The 17,020-nt window shown below is 51.1% G+C and overlaps 2 protein-coding genes and 1 non-coding gene across 5 annotated transcripts; 2 read left to right on the top strand and 1 right to left on the bottom strand.

Moving 5' to 3' along the window:
- The first annotated feature begins 177 nt into the window (after positions 1 to 177).
- On the top strand, positions 178 to 7,162 carry Psmc5 (proteasome 26S subunit, ATPase 5). The gene is made up of 11 exons (XM_021177868.3): positions 178 to 277; positions 921 to 992; positions 4,929 to 4,998; positions 5,252 to 5,349; positions 5,490 to 5,777; positions 5,966 to 6,092; positions 6,178 to 6,368; positions 6,455 to 6,553; positions 6,632 to 6,742; positions 6,847 to 6,933; positions 7,052 to 7,162. Exons 1-11 carry the CDS (start codon positions 224 to 226, stop codon positions 7,103 to 7,105), a joined length of 1,251 nt encoding a protein of 416 aa, XP_021033527.1. The 5' UTR covers positions 178 to 223; the 3' UTR covers positions 7,106 to 7,162.
- On the top strand, positions 4,185 to 4,292 carry LOC115032596 (U6 spliceosomal RNA). The gene has a single exon (XR_003838241.1). It is a non-coding gene; the product is annotated as a U6 spliceosomal RNA (small nuclear RNA).
- A 60-nt stretch (positions 7,163 to 7,222) lies between the features above and the next one.
- On the bottom strand, positions 7,223 to 16,959 carry Smarcd2 (SWI/SNF related BAF chromatin remodeling complex subunit D2). Of its 3 annotated transcripts, XM_085829477.1 has the most exons (14): positions 16,449 to 16,959; positions 13,278 to 13,295; positions 11,371 to 11,636; positions 11,177 to 11,219; positions 10,932 to 11,054; positions 10,574 to 10,729; positions 9,929 to 10,024; positions 9,698 to 9,799; positions 9,221 to 9,382; positions 8,964 to 9,061; positions 8,703 to 8,838; positions 8,464 to 8,586; positions 8,237 to 8,338; positions 7,223 to 8,160 (listed from the first exon to the last, which is right to left on the bottom strand). In XM_085829477.1, exons 1-14 carry the CDS (start codon positions 16,662 to 16,664, stop codon positions 8,107 to 8,109), a joined length of 1,695 nt encoding a protein of 564 aa, XP_085685603.1. In that variant the 5' UTR covers positions 16,665 to 16,959; the 3' UTR covers positions 7,223 to 8,106. The 3 variants fall into 3 exon arrangements, with proteins under 3 accessions (XP_085685603.1, XP_021032970.1, XP_085685602.1); XM_021177311.3 differs by lacking the exon at positions 13,278 to 13,295 and having other exon boundaries at positions 11,371 to 11,555; positions 16,449 to 16,956; XM_085829476.1 differs by lacking the exons at positions 13,278 to 13,295; positions 16,449 to 16,959 and adding an exon at positions 11,783 to 12,028 and having other exon boundaries at positions 11,371 to 11,555.
- Between the last annotated feature and the right edge of the window lie 61 nt (positions 16,960 to 17,020).

Below are 17,020 nucleotides of genomic sequence, written 5' to 3'. Positions count from 1 at the left end.
AGGCTAGGAAGTAGAGTGCAATAACTCGTATCCTAGACGCTAGGAAGCATCAACCAGAAGTTCTATATCTCTTCACAAAACTAGAGACCTCCAGTAGAGCCTCTACTACTAGAGCCACTGTGTTTGTCCCGCCACACACCCCGCCCATTGACCCGGAACTGTTCTCGGTGGTGACCCAGGTCGCACGCTTTCGCCTCCGCGCCTGCGCGATAGGGTGACTTGGATGCCGGCGGTCCCTGCCGAGAGAGGGAAGATGGCGCTTGATGGGCCAGAGCAGGTAAGGATTCTGCCGCGGTGGCTGGGCAGCATTCCAGCTGAGTGCGGAGTGCACAAAATCTGAAGTGAGGGGTGGCCACGAGCGAGAGGGTCGAGTGGCTCAGGGGTGGGTGGATCACGTCAGACCCGACCCTGCCTGGGACTGGATCTGCTGTGTCAGCGCCGCCCTGAGGAAAGCAGGACAGGGGTGGGTAGAAACTGAATGAAGAGCTGGCAAGCCGAATGGCCTGGGCTTCGACCTGGACTTGGTCCCTCCGTTCTGCCGTTGACTGTAGTAGTTAAACCTTGGGGATGTGTAGCTCTAGCCACAGGGCAGTGCGCTCGGTGGGTATATGGCCCCTTGAGACTCCTAAAAGTCTTCGAAGGTAGGCGGTAATTGCATCCTTGTAGTGGATTCAGAAATGAAGGGTTAGAACCAAGAACTAAGCCTCCGAAGTTCAAACACACAGACCTCGCCCATCGAGATACCAGTTTCTGAGGAAAAGGAAATGATATTTTCCTGGCCTTGTTTCTTAAGCTATATGGTAGAGTGCCTCAAAAATACTTTGACTTTACCCCTTAGTAGTTTATGCCTTTTCTTTTCTTCTTTTTCTTTTCTTTTCTTTTCTTTTCTTTTTTTTTTTAACATTTACACGTGTCTTCAGATGGAACTGGAAGAGGGGAAGGCAGGCAGTGGACTCCGTCAATATTATCTGTCCAAGATTGAAGAACTCCAGGTGAGTACAGACAGCAGAGGGAGCTAGTGGAGGATGGGAGCTGGTAGGTGCAGATTTCTCTGTGTCCTTTTTCCACTGGGAGTGCAGCAAAGAGTTCTTTTCCAATGTTGTTCGTTTGCAGCTCTTTGGTTGTCTGTTTCTTATGTGTATATGTATATATGCCTGCGTAAACTTAGGTGTATCACATATATACAGGTGTCTGTGCAAGGCAGAAGAGGGCAGTGGATCCCCTGAAACTTGAGTTACATACAGATAGTTATGAGCTACCACAGGTGCTGAGAAGTAAACCCAGGCCCTCTGCAAAAGCAGTAAGAAGCCCTCTTAACTTCTGAGCCATCTCTCCAGCTCCTTCTTTGTAGGCAGGAAGTACCAAGCTGTGTAAGGTAGATTGATAATCTCTTTGATGGGAATAGTGTTTAGTTAGGATTTTTGTTGGTGTGCTTGCTTGCTTGCTTGCTTTTCCAGGTTTTTCGTTTTATTTTATGTGTTTGGGTGTTTTGCTTGCAGCTAATGTCTGTGCCCTACGTTTGCCTGTGAAGGCCAGAAGACAGTGTAGGATGCCCTGGAAATGGAGGTACAGAAAGTTGTGAGCTGCCATGAGGGTGCTGGGCATCAGACCCAGGTTCTCTAGAGGAGCAGCTGCCTCATTTATCCACCTCTCCAGGCCCAAGAGTCAAACCTTACACCTGTAAGGTTGGCACTCCAGAGCTGAGGCAGGAGCAGTGTTTTGAGTTTGAAGCCAGTCTGGATTATGTACAACCCTGTCTGGAAAACACAACCACCTGCAGAGGAACCACTGGCCAAAGGTGGAGTGGGAGCGAGAGTCAGAGAGAATGTCTGAACCTCAGGCGTATTTGCAGTTTTTCTGTTTAGTTTACTTTTTCTTCTTTAGACAAATGTCTCACCATGGACCCGCAACTCCCCATGTAGACCAGGCTGGAATCAGTCTCAGAATTCGCCTGCCTCCCAGGTGCTGGGATAAAAGCATGAGCCTCCACACCCAGTATGGTTTTTATCCCTTTTTAATGCTTCTCCGTGTGATTTCATCCCTCCTGCGTCTGAAATGAAGCCTGAGAGTGGATGCTGTTGTCTGTCGTCTTCTATTGTCTTGCCTTTGTCTTATTTTTGTTTATTTAATGGATTTGTTAAAATAGAATCTCATTGTATAGCCCAGACTGCAGCCTCAGCCTCGTTAGGGTTGGAATTACAAGCCTGTGTCATCATGCCTACCTATTAGACTAACTGTTTTTCCTAATTTTATATTTTGAAATCCTTATCACCACCATCACCCTAAATACTTAAATACAACCTGTTCAGTCTATATAGTGTTACCGGTATGTATATGCTCACTTGGTATTGGATAACCAAATGGGGGTTCTTCCTTGGAGAAGTCTATTGTCCTCTTAGCATTTCTCAGTAGCCCTTAATTTTTTGTCTAGGGTTGAGGCCCCATGAATGAGCCTCTCCCTTCCGGGTTACCAAGCATGTCCGTTGGTGTCATCAATGTTCAGGACTTCCTTAATTTAAGCAGCCATATTGATGAGACTTCATGAGTGTGGCCTCTCTGACATTTCTTTTTTGTTTGTTTGTTTGTTTTTTTTGTTTTTTTGAGACAGGGTTTCTCTGTGTAGCCTTGGCTGTCCTGGAACTCACTCTGTAGACCAGGCTGGCCTCGAATTCAGAAATCCTCCTGCCTCTGCCTCCCGAGTGCTGGGATTAAAGGCGTGCGCCACCACGCCCGGCCTCTCTGACATTTCTAAGAGACAGTCTCCCAGCAAACTTTTGTCTCTGGCTCCTAGAATCTTGAAACTCCGAGCCTCAGGTGTAGGGCTTGTGTTGTCCGTGCATCAGTTGGGACCAGCCACCGAGAGTCCCGGTCTCTACATTTTGATCAGTTGTGGTTGTCTGTAATTGTCTCCATTTGCTGCCAAGAGAAGTTTCTTGAGAAGGGATTAGAACTCCATTTGTCTGTAGTAAATGCGCTCAGTTGGGGATTATGCAGGTAAAGTGATTGTCGGTTCTCCAAGATTCATAACTTAACTAGCCCAGCGTAGTTGGCTATGTTTCTAATGCCAGGCGTGGTTTTCCTCCTGTTAAGCAGGCTGCAAGTCCAGTTTGAGAACTGTTGGGCGCCACCACGGTAATCGTGGTTCATAGAACTGTTAGTTGCGCCCCCCCCCCCCGCCCCCCAGAAGCTTGTGTGGCACCTTAGGGAGAAGGCAGCCAAATCAAGTGCTCTGGGTCCTGTGTGTGAAGTGAACGGTGCCTTCAGCAATGGAGTCGTGCTTCACTCCTCGGGAGGAGGGGCACCACGAGCAATAGAAATTGCTTGTGTTTTAGGTGGCTTCTCAGACGTGGTGGGTTTTTATTAACCAGTCCTGAATGGAGCATTATCAATCCAGATGGGAAAATTGCATTTAACTACATGTATAGCCACGGCTTATATGCATTATATATTATGTAGGTAGTAATGCCTTGGTGACTTTTTCAAATGTCCTTACCATCTCATCTTGCTCTTCCCTCCTGTATTTCTCCTCTTCCTGCTCTCTAATTAAAGTGCCCTCCATTCTTCTCACTTTCCCTACAAATCACTTAACACCCGTCTGTTACACACATCCACACACACACACACCATGGTTTGTGTGTCACTTCCCTGGTGACTTCCTTTCTGCAGTCACTCCAGGCTATATACATACTTCAGAAGACCTGCAGCTTGGAACTGACTTCCCTTAACTCACAGCAACTGGGCCAGAACTCAGGCTTCTCACTCTAGGACCTTCCCACCATACCATGTTACCTCTCCAGAGGCCACTCCCATGAGCAAAATATAGTTCTCTCCATTAGATTTTGTTCTTCCTGGACAAAAAGTGGTGGGCCTTTTGTGATACTTGCCTGGGGCTCATTAGGAAATCCTTTTTTAATTTTAATTAATTTATTTTATTTATATGAGTACACTGTAGTTGTCTTCAGACACACCAGAAGAGGGCATCAGATCCCACTACAGATGGTTGTGAGCCACCATGTGGTTGCTGGGAATTGAACTCAGGACCTCTGGAAGAGCAGGCAGTGCTCTTAACCGCTGAGCCATCCCTCCATCTTTATGAAATCTTAAAGAGGACAGGACAGGGTCTTCAGATACTGCTGGAGAAGCTAAAGAGGCAACTTAAACCTGCCTTTAAGAGGCTCAGCCAAGTGCTCGCTTCGGCAGCACATACACTAAAAATTGGAACGATACAGAGAAGATTAGCATGGCCCCCACACAAGGATGACACGCAAATTTGTGAAGCATTCCATGTTTGTATATGTAGCAGAAGATGGCCTAGTCGGCCATCATTGGGAAGAGAGGCCCCTTGGTCTTGCAAACTTTTATGCCCCAGTACAGGGGAACACCAGGGCCAAGAAGTGGGAGTGGGTGGGTAGGGGAGCAGGGTCAGGGGAGGGTATGGGGGACTTTCAGGGTAGCATTTGAAATGTAAATGAAGGAAATACCTAATAAAAAAATTGGAAAAAGTTAAAAAAAAAAGATGTTACTGGTCAGCTGTTTCTACCCCTATGCCTTTGTTTTGCTATCATGAAATCTAACCCTCTTAAACCATAAAACATTTAATAATAATTAAAAAAAAGTCTCAGCCAAGCTGGGCAGTGGGGCGCACGCCTTTGATCCCAGCAATTGGGAGACAGAGGCCAGCGGATTTCTTGAGTTGGAGGCCAGCCTGGTCTACAGAGTGAGTTCCAGGACAGCCAGGGCTACACAGAGAAACCCTGTCGAGAGAGAGAGAGAGAGAGAGAGAGAGAGAGAGAGAGAGAGAGAGAGAGAGAGAGAAACAGACAGAGAGAGAGAGACAGACAGACAGAGAGAGAGAGAGAGTCTCAGCCAAGATCCAGTTTCCTACAGGCTTTGACCTTGAGTAATGGGGTTGTCTCTTGTCTCCACAGTTGATTGTAAATGATAAAAGCCAGAATCTCCGTAGACTGCAGGCACAGAGGAATGAGCTGAATGCAAAAGGTGAGAGGGGAGAAGACAGAAAATTCAATGTTGGTTTGAGGCAGGGTTTAGGTGTCCCCATCTTTGTGCAGCGCTCAGTCTCCTCTCAGTCGACAGTGATGCTCTCACTGTTCTCTGTGGCTGTTTCCCGTCCTCTTCAAAGCCCTGCCAGAAGCCCCTTTCAAGTCTTAAGTTCTTTCTTCCCTTCCAAGTATTAAAAAATGGTCCTTAGGTGGCTGATGTTTCTTTAATGGTTTGGGGGGGTTGTTTTTAGTTCGCCTGTTGCGGGAGGAGCTGCAGCTGTTGCAGGAACAGGGCTCCTACGTTGGAGAAGTCGTGAGGGCCATGGATAAGAAAAAAGTGTTGGTCAAGGTAAAAGCAGCATGCCACTGCGGCCAGGCTCCTAGCGCTCCCTCCCTGTCGTGTTGCCCCCAAGCTTCCCTGTGGGAATCCTGGTTGGGGTGGCTATGCTGACTACCGAGGGAGAGCATAACCCCTTATTATCTCCTCAGGTCCATCCTGAGGGCAAATTTGTTGTTGATGTGGACAAGAACATTGATATCAATGATGTGACGCCCAATTGTCGGGTCGCTCTAAGAAATGACAGCTACACTCTGCATAAGATCTTACCTAACAAGGTGGACCCTTTGGTGTCACTAATGATGGTGGAGAAGGTGCCAGATTCAACCTACGAGATGATTGGCGGCCTGGACAAGCAGATCAAGGAGATAAAAGAAGTGATCGAGCTGCCCGTGAAGCACCCCGAGCTCTTTGAAGCACTGGGCATCGCACAGCCAAAGGTACCATCAGTCTTAGCCTCCCGCTGACCGCAGCCAGCAACAAGGTTTCCAGAGCAGTAGTTTGAACACACAGTCCAGGAGAGGTATCTCCCTCACCTCAAGCAAGGACCCACACAAAGCCCTTACGTGTACACGTTCTGTGAGAGAGTTGCCCTTTCCCCTAAGTGGAATGTATACTCTCCCTCTAGGGAGTCCTGCTCTACGGACCCCCAGGCACTGGGAAGACATTGTTGGCCCGCGCTGTGGCTCATCATACAGACTGTACCTTTATTCGTGTCTCTGGCTCTGAACTGGTACAGAAATTCATCGGGGAAGGTAACTGGCTAAGGCTGTGAGGAGTGAGTGGAAGGGTAGACGGTGGGGTGCACATAGCTCTAATGCCGGGTTGGCCTTTGCACAGGGGCAAGAATGGTGAGGGAGCTGTTTGTCATGGCCCGAGAACATGCTCCATCCATCATCTTCATGGACGAGATTGACTCTATTGGCTCCTCACGGCTGGAGGGGGGCTCTGGAGGCGACAGTGAGGTACAGCGCACGATGCTGGAACTGCTCAATCAGCTGGATGGCTTTGAGGCCACCAAGAATATCAAGGTGAGATGGTATGAGCCTAGACAGGCCAGCGGAAGGTGTGAGGCAGGCCTGAGCTGTGTAGCTGACCCCACTCCTCCTCTTCCCAGGTTATCATGGCTACCAATAGGATTGACATCCTGGACTCTGCCCTGCTTCGTCCTGGGAGGATTGACAGAAAAATTGAATTCCCACCCCCCAACGAGGAGGTCTGTGCTGGAGGTGCCTGGAGGAGCTCTGGCTATGGAGACAGTGCAGGGCTTAGGGCTTTCTTCTCTTATCCCTAGGCCCGGCTGGACATTTTGAAAATCCACTCTCGGAAAATGAACTTGACCAGGGGGATCAACCTGAGGAAAATTGCTGAGTTGATGCCGGGAGCTTCAGGGGCTGAAGTGAAGGTAACTGGAGGCTTCAGGGGAGCAGGCAATAGCAGGAAGCCTTAAGAGCCAACTCAGTGCTAAGGGGCTCCAGCAGCAGGGTCTCAGCTTCTCTGTCCACCTAGGGTGTGTGCACAGAAGCTGGCATGTACGCCCTGAGGGAACGGCGTGTCCACGTTACTCAGGAGGACTTTGAGATGGCAGTAGCTAAGGTATGTGCCTCCACTTGTCTGTCTTTGCTGTGGTGGCTCTGGAGCAGGGGTCACGCTTGTGTTCACAGTTCATGAATCCCTGCTCACCCGTGTATATGCGTTCTCTCTCCCTCTCCAGGTCATGCAAAAGGATAGTGAGAAAAACATGTCCATCAAGAAGCTATGGAAGTGAGGCTGTGTCCTTTGTGTGCTCCCCCTCCCCCTAAATAAAGGTCTGTGCGATGATAAACACTACAACTCCAGTTTGTTAATACGCGGTTGCACTGTTCAATGACCAGGTCTGGGCACCACCAATAAACAAAAAGATTTATTTGGAATTTTCCAAGTTTGCCAAGCCTTAGGCCCATCCTCTTTAAGACCAACTGCAAAAGGTAACAGCAGTCCTCCAGCTTTCCCCTTCCCCTGCAGCACGCACGCGCACACACGCACACACCCCTGCTGTAACTGGGTTAGAGAACTGGCTCATTCCCACCCTCAGGAGATTCCACTCCCCCTACCCAAGCAGCTATGGGTTGGGCAGCCTTGTGGCATCCCAGGAGATGATGGCGGCTGCAGCCGCTTGCATAGATTAAGAAAAGAAAGGAAGGAAGGAGGCACCAAGTGGGCTCCCTGAAAAACCCCATTACCTCTGTACAAAAAGTGGCTCCCACATAGAAAAACCTGCTCCCCAAATAGTGCAAATACCCAAAAAGAAGGACAAACCAGCAGCAAGACTGGGCTTGTAGGAATGGCAAAAAACTTTGGTTAGAAAGGCCAGGAAGAGTCTAGGGCCTTCTCTTCCTTGCCGAGCTCCCCAAAGCCAGCTCTGGCACTGGCCCTAGGGTGGAGCCTGTAAACATGCAAACCCAGCAGCCTTTGGTTTGGAAATGTCTGTTACAAAGTTAAAGCACGGCCTCCAGCAGTCCTACTCGGGCCTGCCTGCCTGCAGGGGGCTGAGGCGGCACATTGCAAACCCAATTAAAGCCAGCGCTAAAAGGTCAGTAATAAGGCTTTGGGAACCAAGCAGTGAGGGATCTAAAACTACATTTATGAAACTAAAGCTGGGGAGTGGAGGGTGACAGGAAACACGCCTCACTCCATCCTACATGTCTGCAGCCCAAGCCAGAACCAAGAGGACGGGCTCTTGCCAGGTTCCAGGGCAGGGGAGGAAGGAAGGAAGCGATCCCTGAGCAGTTAGGTCAGGCGAATTCCCAGCACCTGTTCCAGTTCCTGCCTTCGCTGCTGCACCTAAAGACGACGACAAAGCATTACCTCAGGCTTCAGCTTCTCAAGAAAAGCGGAGGCCAAAATGGCAAAGCCTCACCTTGGCAAAGATGTGCCTCCCCACTGCTTCCTGAGCCCAGGGCTGGTGGTAGAAAGCAGCTCGTCTCTCCTCCTCAGGGTTTCCAATCACATCTGTGATGATCTGTGAAGAACAAGGGGTGAGGTGTGGCATGATTCGATTCCCACCCCTGCCTCGGTCAGAGACATGGGGTAGAAAACCTTTCACCCACTATGTTCCATGGAATACCCTTCAAAAAACAAGTATACCTTGAGGTCTCGGCGTTGGGAACGGAGCCACTCCTGGATGAAGTCCTGAGGCTCGGTGCTAAAGCTGAGCATGAAATCCCTCTGGGTCTTTAGCTGGTTGATGGACTCAATGGTCTCATGGATCTGGAAAAGGGGTGTCTGTGTCAAATGTGCTCCAGCTCTAGGGTCTGAGGTCCTGTCAGTGTGCTGGGTGAAAGGGACAGACCAACTCACCATCGCCCTGGCCCCAAAGGACTCACCTTGACATCAAGAGAGGCAATCTCCTGCTGGTTGGTGGTAGAGGCCAGGAAGTTGCTCATCTGGGCCTTCAGTGGGTCATCAACTTCTACATCAATGTCATAGCAGGCTGTCTTCTTTTGGTCATTAGGATCCACACTGCAGGCAGCACAGAAAAGCATAGAAAAACATGGCTATCTTCATCCCAACCACCAAGTCTAAGTAAGGTTTCAGGGTGAATTCTGTTTTCCAAGAGCCATCTCATTTCTCTTCCTTCTATTTACCTAATGACATGATTAATAACAATGGGGTCTGGATGCTGCAGCAATCCAGCCAGCTTCATGGGAATCTCGGAGAAACGGAGTCGGCCACAACTGAAGATCTGGAAAGAGCATCAAAGGCACGGTGATATGAGCCTGAGGGCCTGGGGAGTTGACTATTCCAGGGCCAGGACACAGCAGTCAAAGAGGACTAAGCACTAGGGTTCCAGAGCAGCTGAGCCAAGGGCTGAGAGGAGAAGAATCAGGTAATTCCAGCTGACCTGGCGGAAGTAACGATTGCAGTTGATGTACTCGCGCTCATGGCCATCCTGCAGCTGGTTGTGTTTGATGTAAAGCCACAGTGCCTGCATGATTGCCGCCCTGGTCTGTGTGTGCACTCCCAGCAACCTCGCCAGGCGGGGGTCCAGTTTATACTGAGGAGGCTGGGAATGGACAGAAGGAGTCAACTAAGATTCTTGTGCGGAAACAGCATCTGAAGGGGTTAGAACCATGGTTCTTAACCTTCCTAACCATACCATAAAATCATTTTCTTACTATATAACTCTAGTTTTGCTACTGTTATGAATTATAAATATCTGTATCCCAATGGTCTTAGATGACCCCTGTAAAATGGTCACTTGACATCCTCCCCCAAAGGGTCATGACCCACAGGTTGAGAACTGCTGAGTTAAGAGGACCCTGCACCCCTTCCCTGCATGAAACCTATGGCCTCATTTGTGAGCCTAGACAACTGTCACCTGATGATCCAGCATGAGCAGAAGAGTGCACTTGACATTAAGATCTCCTGGCCTTTTCACCTGAAAGCCATCTGTTTCCTGCGTGGTGGGCATCCGATGCCACTGTCGGGAAAGAGGACAGCAGAGTTCATCACTAGCAGATAGGTTACAGCACTCTACCAGCACACTGATGGTCTGCTCTGTATCCCCTGGCAGCTTGTCCCCCCCTCCAGGCTCCAGAACCATTCTTACCTCCACCAGATGATTGTCCGGCCCATACAGTTCCTTGTCCAACTCAATCACAAGGCTCTTAAAGAATGATGAGAACTTCCTCTTCTGTTTGCTAGGCTGTGAGTGGAAAAAGCTACATAAGATGGGTGTGCTGCAGCCGGGCGTGGTGGCACACACCTTTAATCCCAGGAGGCAGAGGCAGGCGGATTTCTGAGTTTGAGGCCAGCCTGGTCTACAAAGTGAGTTCCAAGGGCTATACAGAAAAAACCCTGTCTCGAAAAACAAACAAACAAAAGATGGGTGTGCTGCTGAATTTATCAATCAGAAGAAACGATTCAATCATGAAGCTCAAGGTCCAGTCTTGGGCCCTGAAGTAGCATTCAAAATTTGAGCAAAGTGACAGGAAAGGGCACTTCATGAGCCCCACTGCCAACCAATGAGGAAGTGAATCCGATACATCTGACTGCCATCTACAGGAAAACTGTAGTAACTACAGATGTTCACTCTAGACTAGTATAATATATGTGTGGGGCATAGAAACAACCACCCCAAGTCTAACCTCTAACTGGATAGATTAAACCCTTTCCCTAGGCTAGGACTTCTGAAAGAATGCTCACATCTGTCCTCAGTCTAAGCTCACACAGGCCTCCTCCCCTCCCAACTCACATCATCCAGCAGTTTCCCCTCCACTCGAAGCTCCCAGGAGGCCACCTTGTCTGCTGCCGGGGTTCCCCCAGGGGTCCCCGCAGTTCCGGCATTATCTCCATCCGCCTTACTGGGGCTGAATGTATTGGAAATATAGATCCGAAGTTTTCGCTTTTGCTGAAGAGGAAGAACAAGAGGCAGGAGGACTGAGTGAGTAGCCATATGTAGCAAGACACCATTTCAAAGCATGCTATAGGGAGTGTGTGCTCTACTGGTGAGTCCTGTGCTCACACTGTGAGTCCTGCTCGAGCCCAAGCTCATCCCTAGAAACCAAGTCCAGGAAGGAAAACAGTTTGGGAGAACTTGGGGTAGTATTTACCGTCAGAGGCTTCTTGATGGCCTCTTGAATCTCCATCCGCTTGCGAGCGATGGTCTGGTCCAGCTTCCTCTCGAAAGCTAAAAGATCCATGTATGCCTGAGACTCTGGGACAAGCTCCCGGATCTGCAGGTTGAGAAATCCGATGGCTTGTTTCACCAGCTCTAGTTCTACCATCCTCCCCTCCTCCCCACTCCAGGACTCCCACCCTGGTCAGCCAGACCTGGCAGGCCTCCCAACACACTCACTCGCTGAGGTAGAACCTTATCTGCCATCTTTCTCCTCTTTAGCCTAGTAGGAAAACAAACCCATTTAAGAGGTTAACAGTCCAAACTCACCATCTTCAAAACCCTCTCCCAAATGGCCAAGAGCCTCCTTGTGGTCAAGATAGAGAAACTTACCACCCAAGACAAGCTAGGCAAGGTATGAGAAATAGGCTTACCCTCGGCGCTGGGCAGGCATTGGGGGCTGGGCCTGAGGCACAAGCAGGCGTTTTCGGAATGGATCCATCATGGTAGGTGGCATGCCAGGTCGGAGTGGAGCAGCTGTGCCAAATGGGGAACCGGCGGGAGGTCCCACCTGCAAGCCAGCCATGGGCATCCTGCTTCCTGGTGACATGCCAGGACGCTGAGGAAAGTGGAACAGTGGAGGGACACAGGTCAGTGGCGGAGCCCTCCGAGGTCCATAGCCCATACCCTCCATCTCTCTCTCAAATGGGGAGACCAGGAACAAAGGGGAACAGGCGCCTGAGCCCAGCGTGTAAACTACACCTGCCCCGCCCCTGCAACCGCCCTGGCAGCCGTGCCAACAAATGAGGCAGCCAGAGTCCATGGGTGGGAGGGGGAGGAGAGTACCTCTTGCAGAAGGAAGGGCCTGAGGGACTTTCTAGTATTAATCAACACCTTTCCAGCTCCCGTATGCTATGTCCTGCACCCTGGGATCAGCCAGCTTCAAGGTATTTATAGAGTCCTTAGATAGCCCACTAGAGACCCCTTCTTCCTTTCGCCATCCTGAAGGAAAAACATTACTCAGGAGACCAAGGACAATGCATAGCAACCCAGGGGAGTCCAGGAGGCTCTGTGAAGTCTGCTGCCTGGTGGCTGACGGGAAGAAAGGCAGTAGGGATAGCAAGCCCGTTAGGCCACAGCACCCCAGGTGAGCAGGTACAATAGGATGGCTCGGCCATGTCACAACTTGTGGGGATGGCCTCAAGAGAGTACAGACACCATCTGGTCACCACATGGCCCCTATGGCTCCTAACACAACCTGGACCCATTGTCCCCTCCCCCACCCCCCCCTCGCCCTCCTTCCTTATTGCCATGCCCCTATCTCTATGTCAAAAGACTTTCAAAAAAAGAAATTATGGTTCTTGGGTGGCCTGTGGGAATGGGAACAGCAAACATCTGGACTCTGCCCATGGTCTCTGCACCACCTGGCAGCCAGGCCGCTGCTGGTTCAACTTAACCCTAGCCATCCCCAGCCGCAGAATGCGACGGTCCTGGGAGGCAAGGATACAGAGTCAGCAGCAGCATCAGTCTAGGTGGCACAAGCAGCCTTGACTTCCCATCCAAGGCCCAGGTTTCTGCCGTTTCCTGGGAGCCCTCCACCTCCCAACTCATCCACATAGCTGCTGCCTGAAAGGCCTGTTTGGCAGCTCTGCCTTGCACACACTGTCCCTGGCAGCTTCACAGGGCTGGCCCCGGGGGCCCAGGTTATGCAATCAATCAGTACAACCAGACAACCGGGCCAGCCTGGGTGGAGATTCACACTGAGTTAAAAGACAGCCCCCCCCCCACCCAACCCCCACACCCAAGCATCCTGGAGATGAGTCCCTGCAATTTCTTTATCCAGCACTAAGGAGTCAGACGCATGACCCAGAGACAAGGGAAAGGGGACGAAAGCAGAGCAGGATGACAATGGCAACTGAGGAGTTAAAAGTGGGAGACCCTGGGACCTTGGGAGTCCTGCCACAGCCTCTCCTCATCAGGAAGAAATTCATCAACGCTGCTGAAAGGCAGAAGACAGCCTGTTTCTCTGCCCTAATAAAGCTAGAGCAAGAGATTATAGAAGGGGGGAGGGGGACAGAAGAAAAACCTCAGGTGGCCACAACCTAAGACCCCCATCATCACTCCAGACTCGAGGTTTTCCTAGAGTAACTGCAGATATAATCTGAAGTGCTCTGCCCCCCCACTCCCAAAGCTCTCCACTGGGGTTCATAAAGCCTGTAGTATGGCTGAGCCCTCCAGGAAATCCCGAGGCAAGGCAGCCCAGGCAGGCCTGGAATAGGCCCCACCCAGACATCTGCTCTAGACTTCTGGGGCTCAGGCTCCAGGCCCCTAGCTCACCCACAGCCTCAGGGGAAGGCTGCTCACAATTCAAGTCCTAGTTTCCTCTTTGTCAAGCTCTACACCTGGGCTTTGACGAGCTGGTAACTCCTACTTAAAAACAAAACAAAGTCAACCACCACAGATTCTCAGCCTCTCTGCCAGCCTGCTCCACCATGGGGATAGGCAGGCCTGCTTACATCCCCAGGACACCAGAATGCAGTAACTTCCACTTGGTCAAGCACCAACCCCACATTCTAGGCTTGATTTTATAACCACCAAGGCAAGGGAAATAGGCTAGGCCTGATTCTGCCATCTCTGGATTAAGAATGTCGGGCTCCTTAGCCGGGCGTGGTGGCGCACGCCTTTAATCCCAGCACTCGGGAGGCAGAGGCAGGCGGATTTCTGAGTTCGAGGCCAGCCTGGTCTACAAAGTGAGTGCCAGGACAGCCAGGGCTATACAGAGAAACCCTGTCTCGAAAAACCTAAAAAAAAAAAAAAAAAAAAAAAAAAGAATGTCGGGCTCCAGCAACTACATAATGGCTCACAACCATCTGTACAGCTGGTATACTCATATACATTAAATAAATAAATAAATCTTTTTTAAAAAAGAAAAAAAAAATGTAGCGCTCAAGTAAGCATGCTCTGCCGGACGTGGAGGCAGAGGCAGAGGCAGACGGATTTCTGAGTTCGAGGCCAGCCTGGTCTACAAAGTGAGTTCCAGGACAGCCAGGGCTACACAGAGAAACCCTGTCTCAAAAAAACAAAACAAACAAACAAACAAAAGAAGCATGCCCTGCTCTCCTCCAAGTCTGTAGCCTGGTCCTTCTGATAGCTGCCTGACCCTAAGAGCCTCATTTGGAGGACATACCCTGACCCTATGAACAGAGGTATTTTAAACTCTGAGCTGAGTGAACCCTGCAATAATGCACACTAGGTTTTGTTAAGCTCTTCAGGGTAACTATACTCCAAAACTAGAAAAACCCTCTAGAGGTCGGTGGGCGATCAATTTACTTCAGCAGCTTCCCAATATGCTCATCTTGAGCACACAAGTCTTTGTTCTTCCTGCTCACCCCAAGAACTCTAACCAGGAGCCCCTCTGTCCTCAGATTCCAAGACTTTCTGGAAGTTGGGCACTTGGACATGGGAAGAAGCAAGCGGGATCTCCTTCAAACTCAACCAATGTTAACTGGGTTCTCCTTCCCTCCTTTCCCCTGCCTTTCCCTGGAGGAGGAGGATGAAGAAGAGGAGGAGGAGGAGAAGGAGAGGAGTGGGGTGGAGGAGGGGGGAAGGAGGAGGAGAGGAGGAGGAGGAAACAGTTGGTATGGGATGCCCAGATTCAAGGCCATCTCCTTCCTCACAACTAGCAGCCGCAGCCATTCGGCTGGCCAGCCTGGCCTCAGCATAGACCCAAGGCTACTCTACAAAATATGCAGGAATCCATCTTCCCATCTTCAACAGGGGCTTTCCCAATAGCATGTTCTCTATCAGCTGCTTTCCAAGGAAATGGGTCTACATAGTGAGTTACAGGACAGCCAGGACTATAGAGAGAGACTTGGAAAACCAACCAACCAGACAGACAGACATCCCCAGTGCCTGTAGGAAGCTTCCAGACCAGCTCTAAACAAGCAGAGCCAAGGGCTGATGCCGAGCCTCATCAGTGATATACTAGGGCCATGAATCTCCAAAGAAAGCCACGTGGGAAAGATAACCCCAGCTAGTATCCTTGGAACCACATCTATCTCTGTTTATACCCAAACTCGTCATTTTCTTTTTAGATAGGAGTTGAAATGAAGGGGGTCACTTATCCCCACCCCGACCCCCAGTTAGGTATCTCCTTAGAAATCTGATTCCTGGGTGGAATATGCATGCACCATGAAGATCTATTTCTGAGACTTCTACCTAGAGACACCAGCAGGGGACAGAGCAAGCTACAGTGCACACCTTCGCACCTCTCTGGCACATAGGTTGAGAGACATATGGCCTTGCCAGGAACCTGAGGGACAAGGAAACAGAGGTTGGGTGTGATAGTGTGTGACTGTAATGCCAGCACTTGAGAGAAAAGAGCTCAAGGTGGGCTTTGGCTACACAGCCAGCCTGGACTATATGAGACCCTGTATCAAAAAGCAAGTAACAAAAGTGACAAGGATGTGGGAGAAGGATGGACACAATCCCCAGGCACTCTGGGAAAGGAGGTGCAGCTCCCTGATACAGCAATCGTCTGCCACGTGCAAAGCCCTGCCTGGATTCCATACTCAGCACCAAAATGCAAAAGCAAAACAAAATTCCCAAACATTCTGGAGCCACTTGAACCAGAGCTCTGGGGAATGAGGAGCGCCACAGGCAGAATCAGGCTGAGTTCCCAATGCACTGACTGACCACGGGATCCTGTCTCTGCTTGTCAATGGCCTTTGATGCTGCAACCTGAGACAGCTTTCTGCCAAGACAGAAGGGTCAGGGCAGTACCCTGTGCAGCCCAAGACCAGCAGGACTCCACAAAGCCTCCCTGCTCCTCCAAACTTTACTGGACACTGGCATCAAGAAGGAAAGCCCCGCACAGAGGATATCTTGAATGGTCTGTTAATGGGATCGGGCCTTCTTCAGACCTGGACACAGCTACTTCTAATCCATCCTGGAGTTATCTGGGCCCAATCTCTTTAGTCTCCCATTTCGTAGGAAGCCTGGCTTCCTTCCTACTCAACTTGAGCAGCTGGGAGCCATCTCAGACATACTAGGGATCTGCCAGTTCCCAACTAGGGGAAAAAAAAAAAAAAAGCCAAGGCAGAGATGCAGTGGGACCGAGGCCAAAGAAAGAGTAACCCTGTTTTCTCACTAACGACCCTCTTCCAAATTTTCCTCATCACATCCCGGGTCACTCCCTCACCAGTATCTACTCCGGGACCTGCCTTACACTTTCAACCTGATTGCCCACAATTCTCTAGATCTCACGAAGCCTCCATCTCTAAGTTACTCAGAGCCAAGAAGCCCCGGGACTCCTCTAACTGCTCAATCCTTCCACCGCAGAGGGTTTTCACCCTTTCCCCAACCCCAAGCCACTAACCAAGGGACTCTGGCCTGCCCGCCACCAGCCCTCGACAGTTCCTCCTGCAGTGTCCCCTGGGCCGCCTGTCCTCACCTGAGGCCCCAGGGAGACCGACCCGGCGCCCTCGCGGCGCCGCTCGCCTGCCTTCCTCACCTGGTACTGCGCCGCGGGGCCAGCGGGGCCCATGGGGCGGAAGGCGGCGGCCCCCGGTACCCCCATGCCTCCAGAAGGCCCCGGGCCCCTGAGCGCCGGGTTGGACAGCATTCCGGGTCCCGCAGGCGGAGGCGGCGCACCAAGGGCCGCGGCAACGGCGCCGCCGCCGGGGCTCAGCGGAGGCAGCGGGAACCCGCCCGCGCCACGGCCCGACATCACTCTGTCCCGTCCCGCGGTGCAGCGATCCGGCCTCCGGTCTCCGTGTTGAGTCCGCTCCGCGAGCTTCGTTCCGCGATCCGGGACTTCCCGATTTTACTACCGGGTTCCGGGATCTTCTATTCCAAGTTCGCAAGTTCTTCGCAGCCCGGCTTTAGGATCCCGCAGCCCCTCTGACTCCGCTCCTGCCAGGGATACTCCAGATCCGGGATGTGCGGCAAGCCCGCAGGCCTCTCCCGGCCTCCGGAGGTTTGATCGCCCGGGTCCAGTTACCCAGAGGCGGTTACGAACTCCCAGCCCCGCCCAACCCAGGCCCTGCAGACCCCGCCCCTGCCCGGCAACCCAATCGAGAATGC

The sequence above is a fragment of the Mus caroli genome, unplaced genomic scaffold, assembly GCF_978045245.1.
Source record: "Mus caroli unplaced genomic scaffold, Mus_caroli_1 scaffold_13, whole genome shotgun sequence".
NCBI lineage: Eukaryota > Metazoa > Chordata > Mammalia > Rodentia > Muridae > Mus > Mus caroli.
This window is presented reverse-complemented; position numbering and strand designations above follow the sequence as displayed.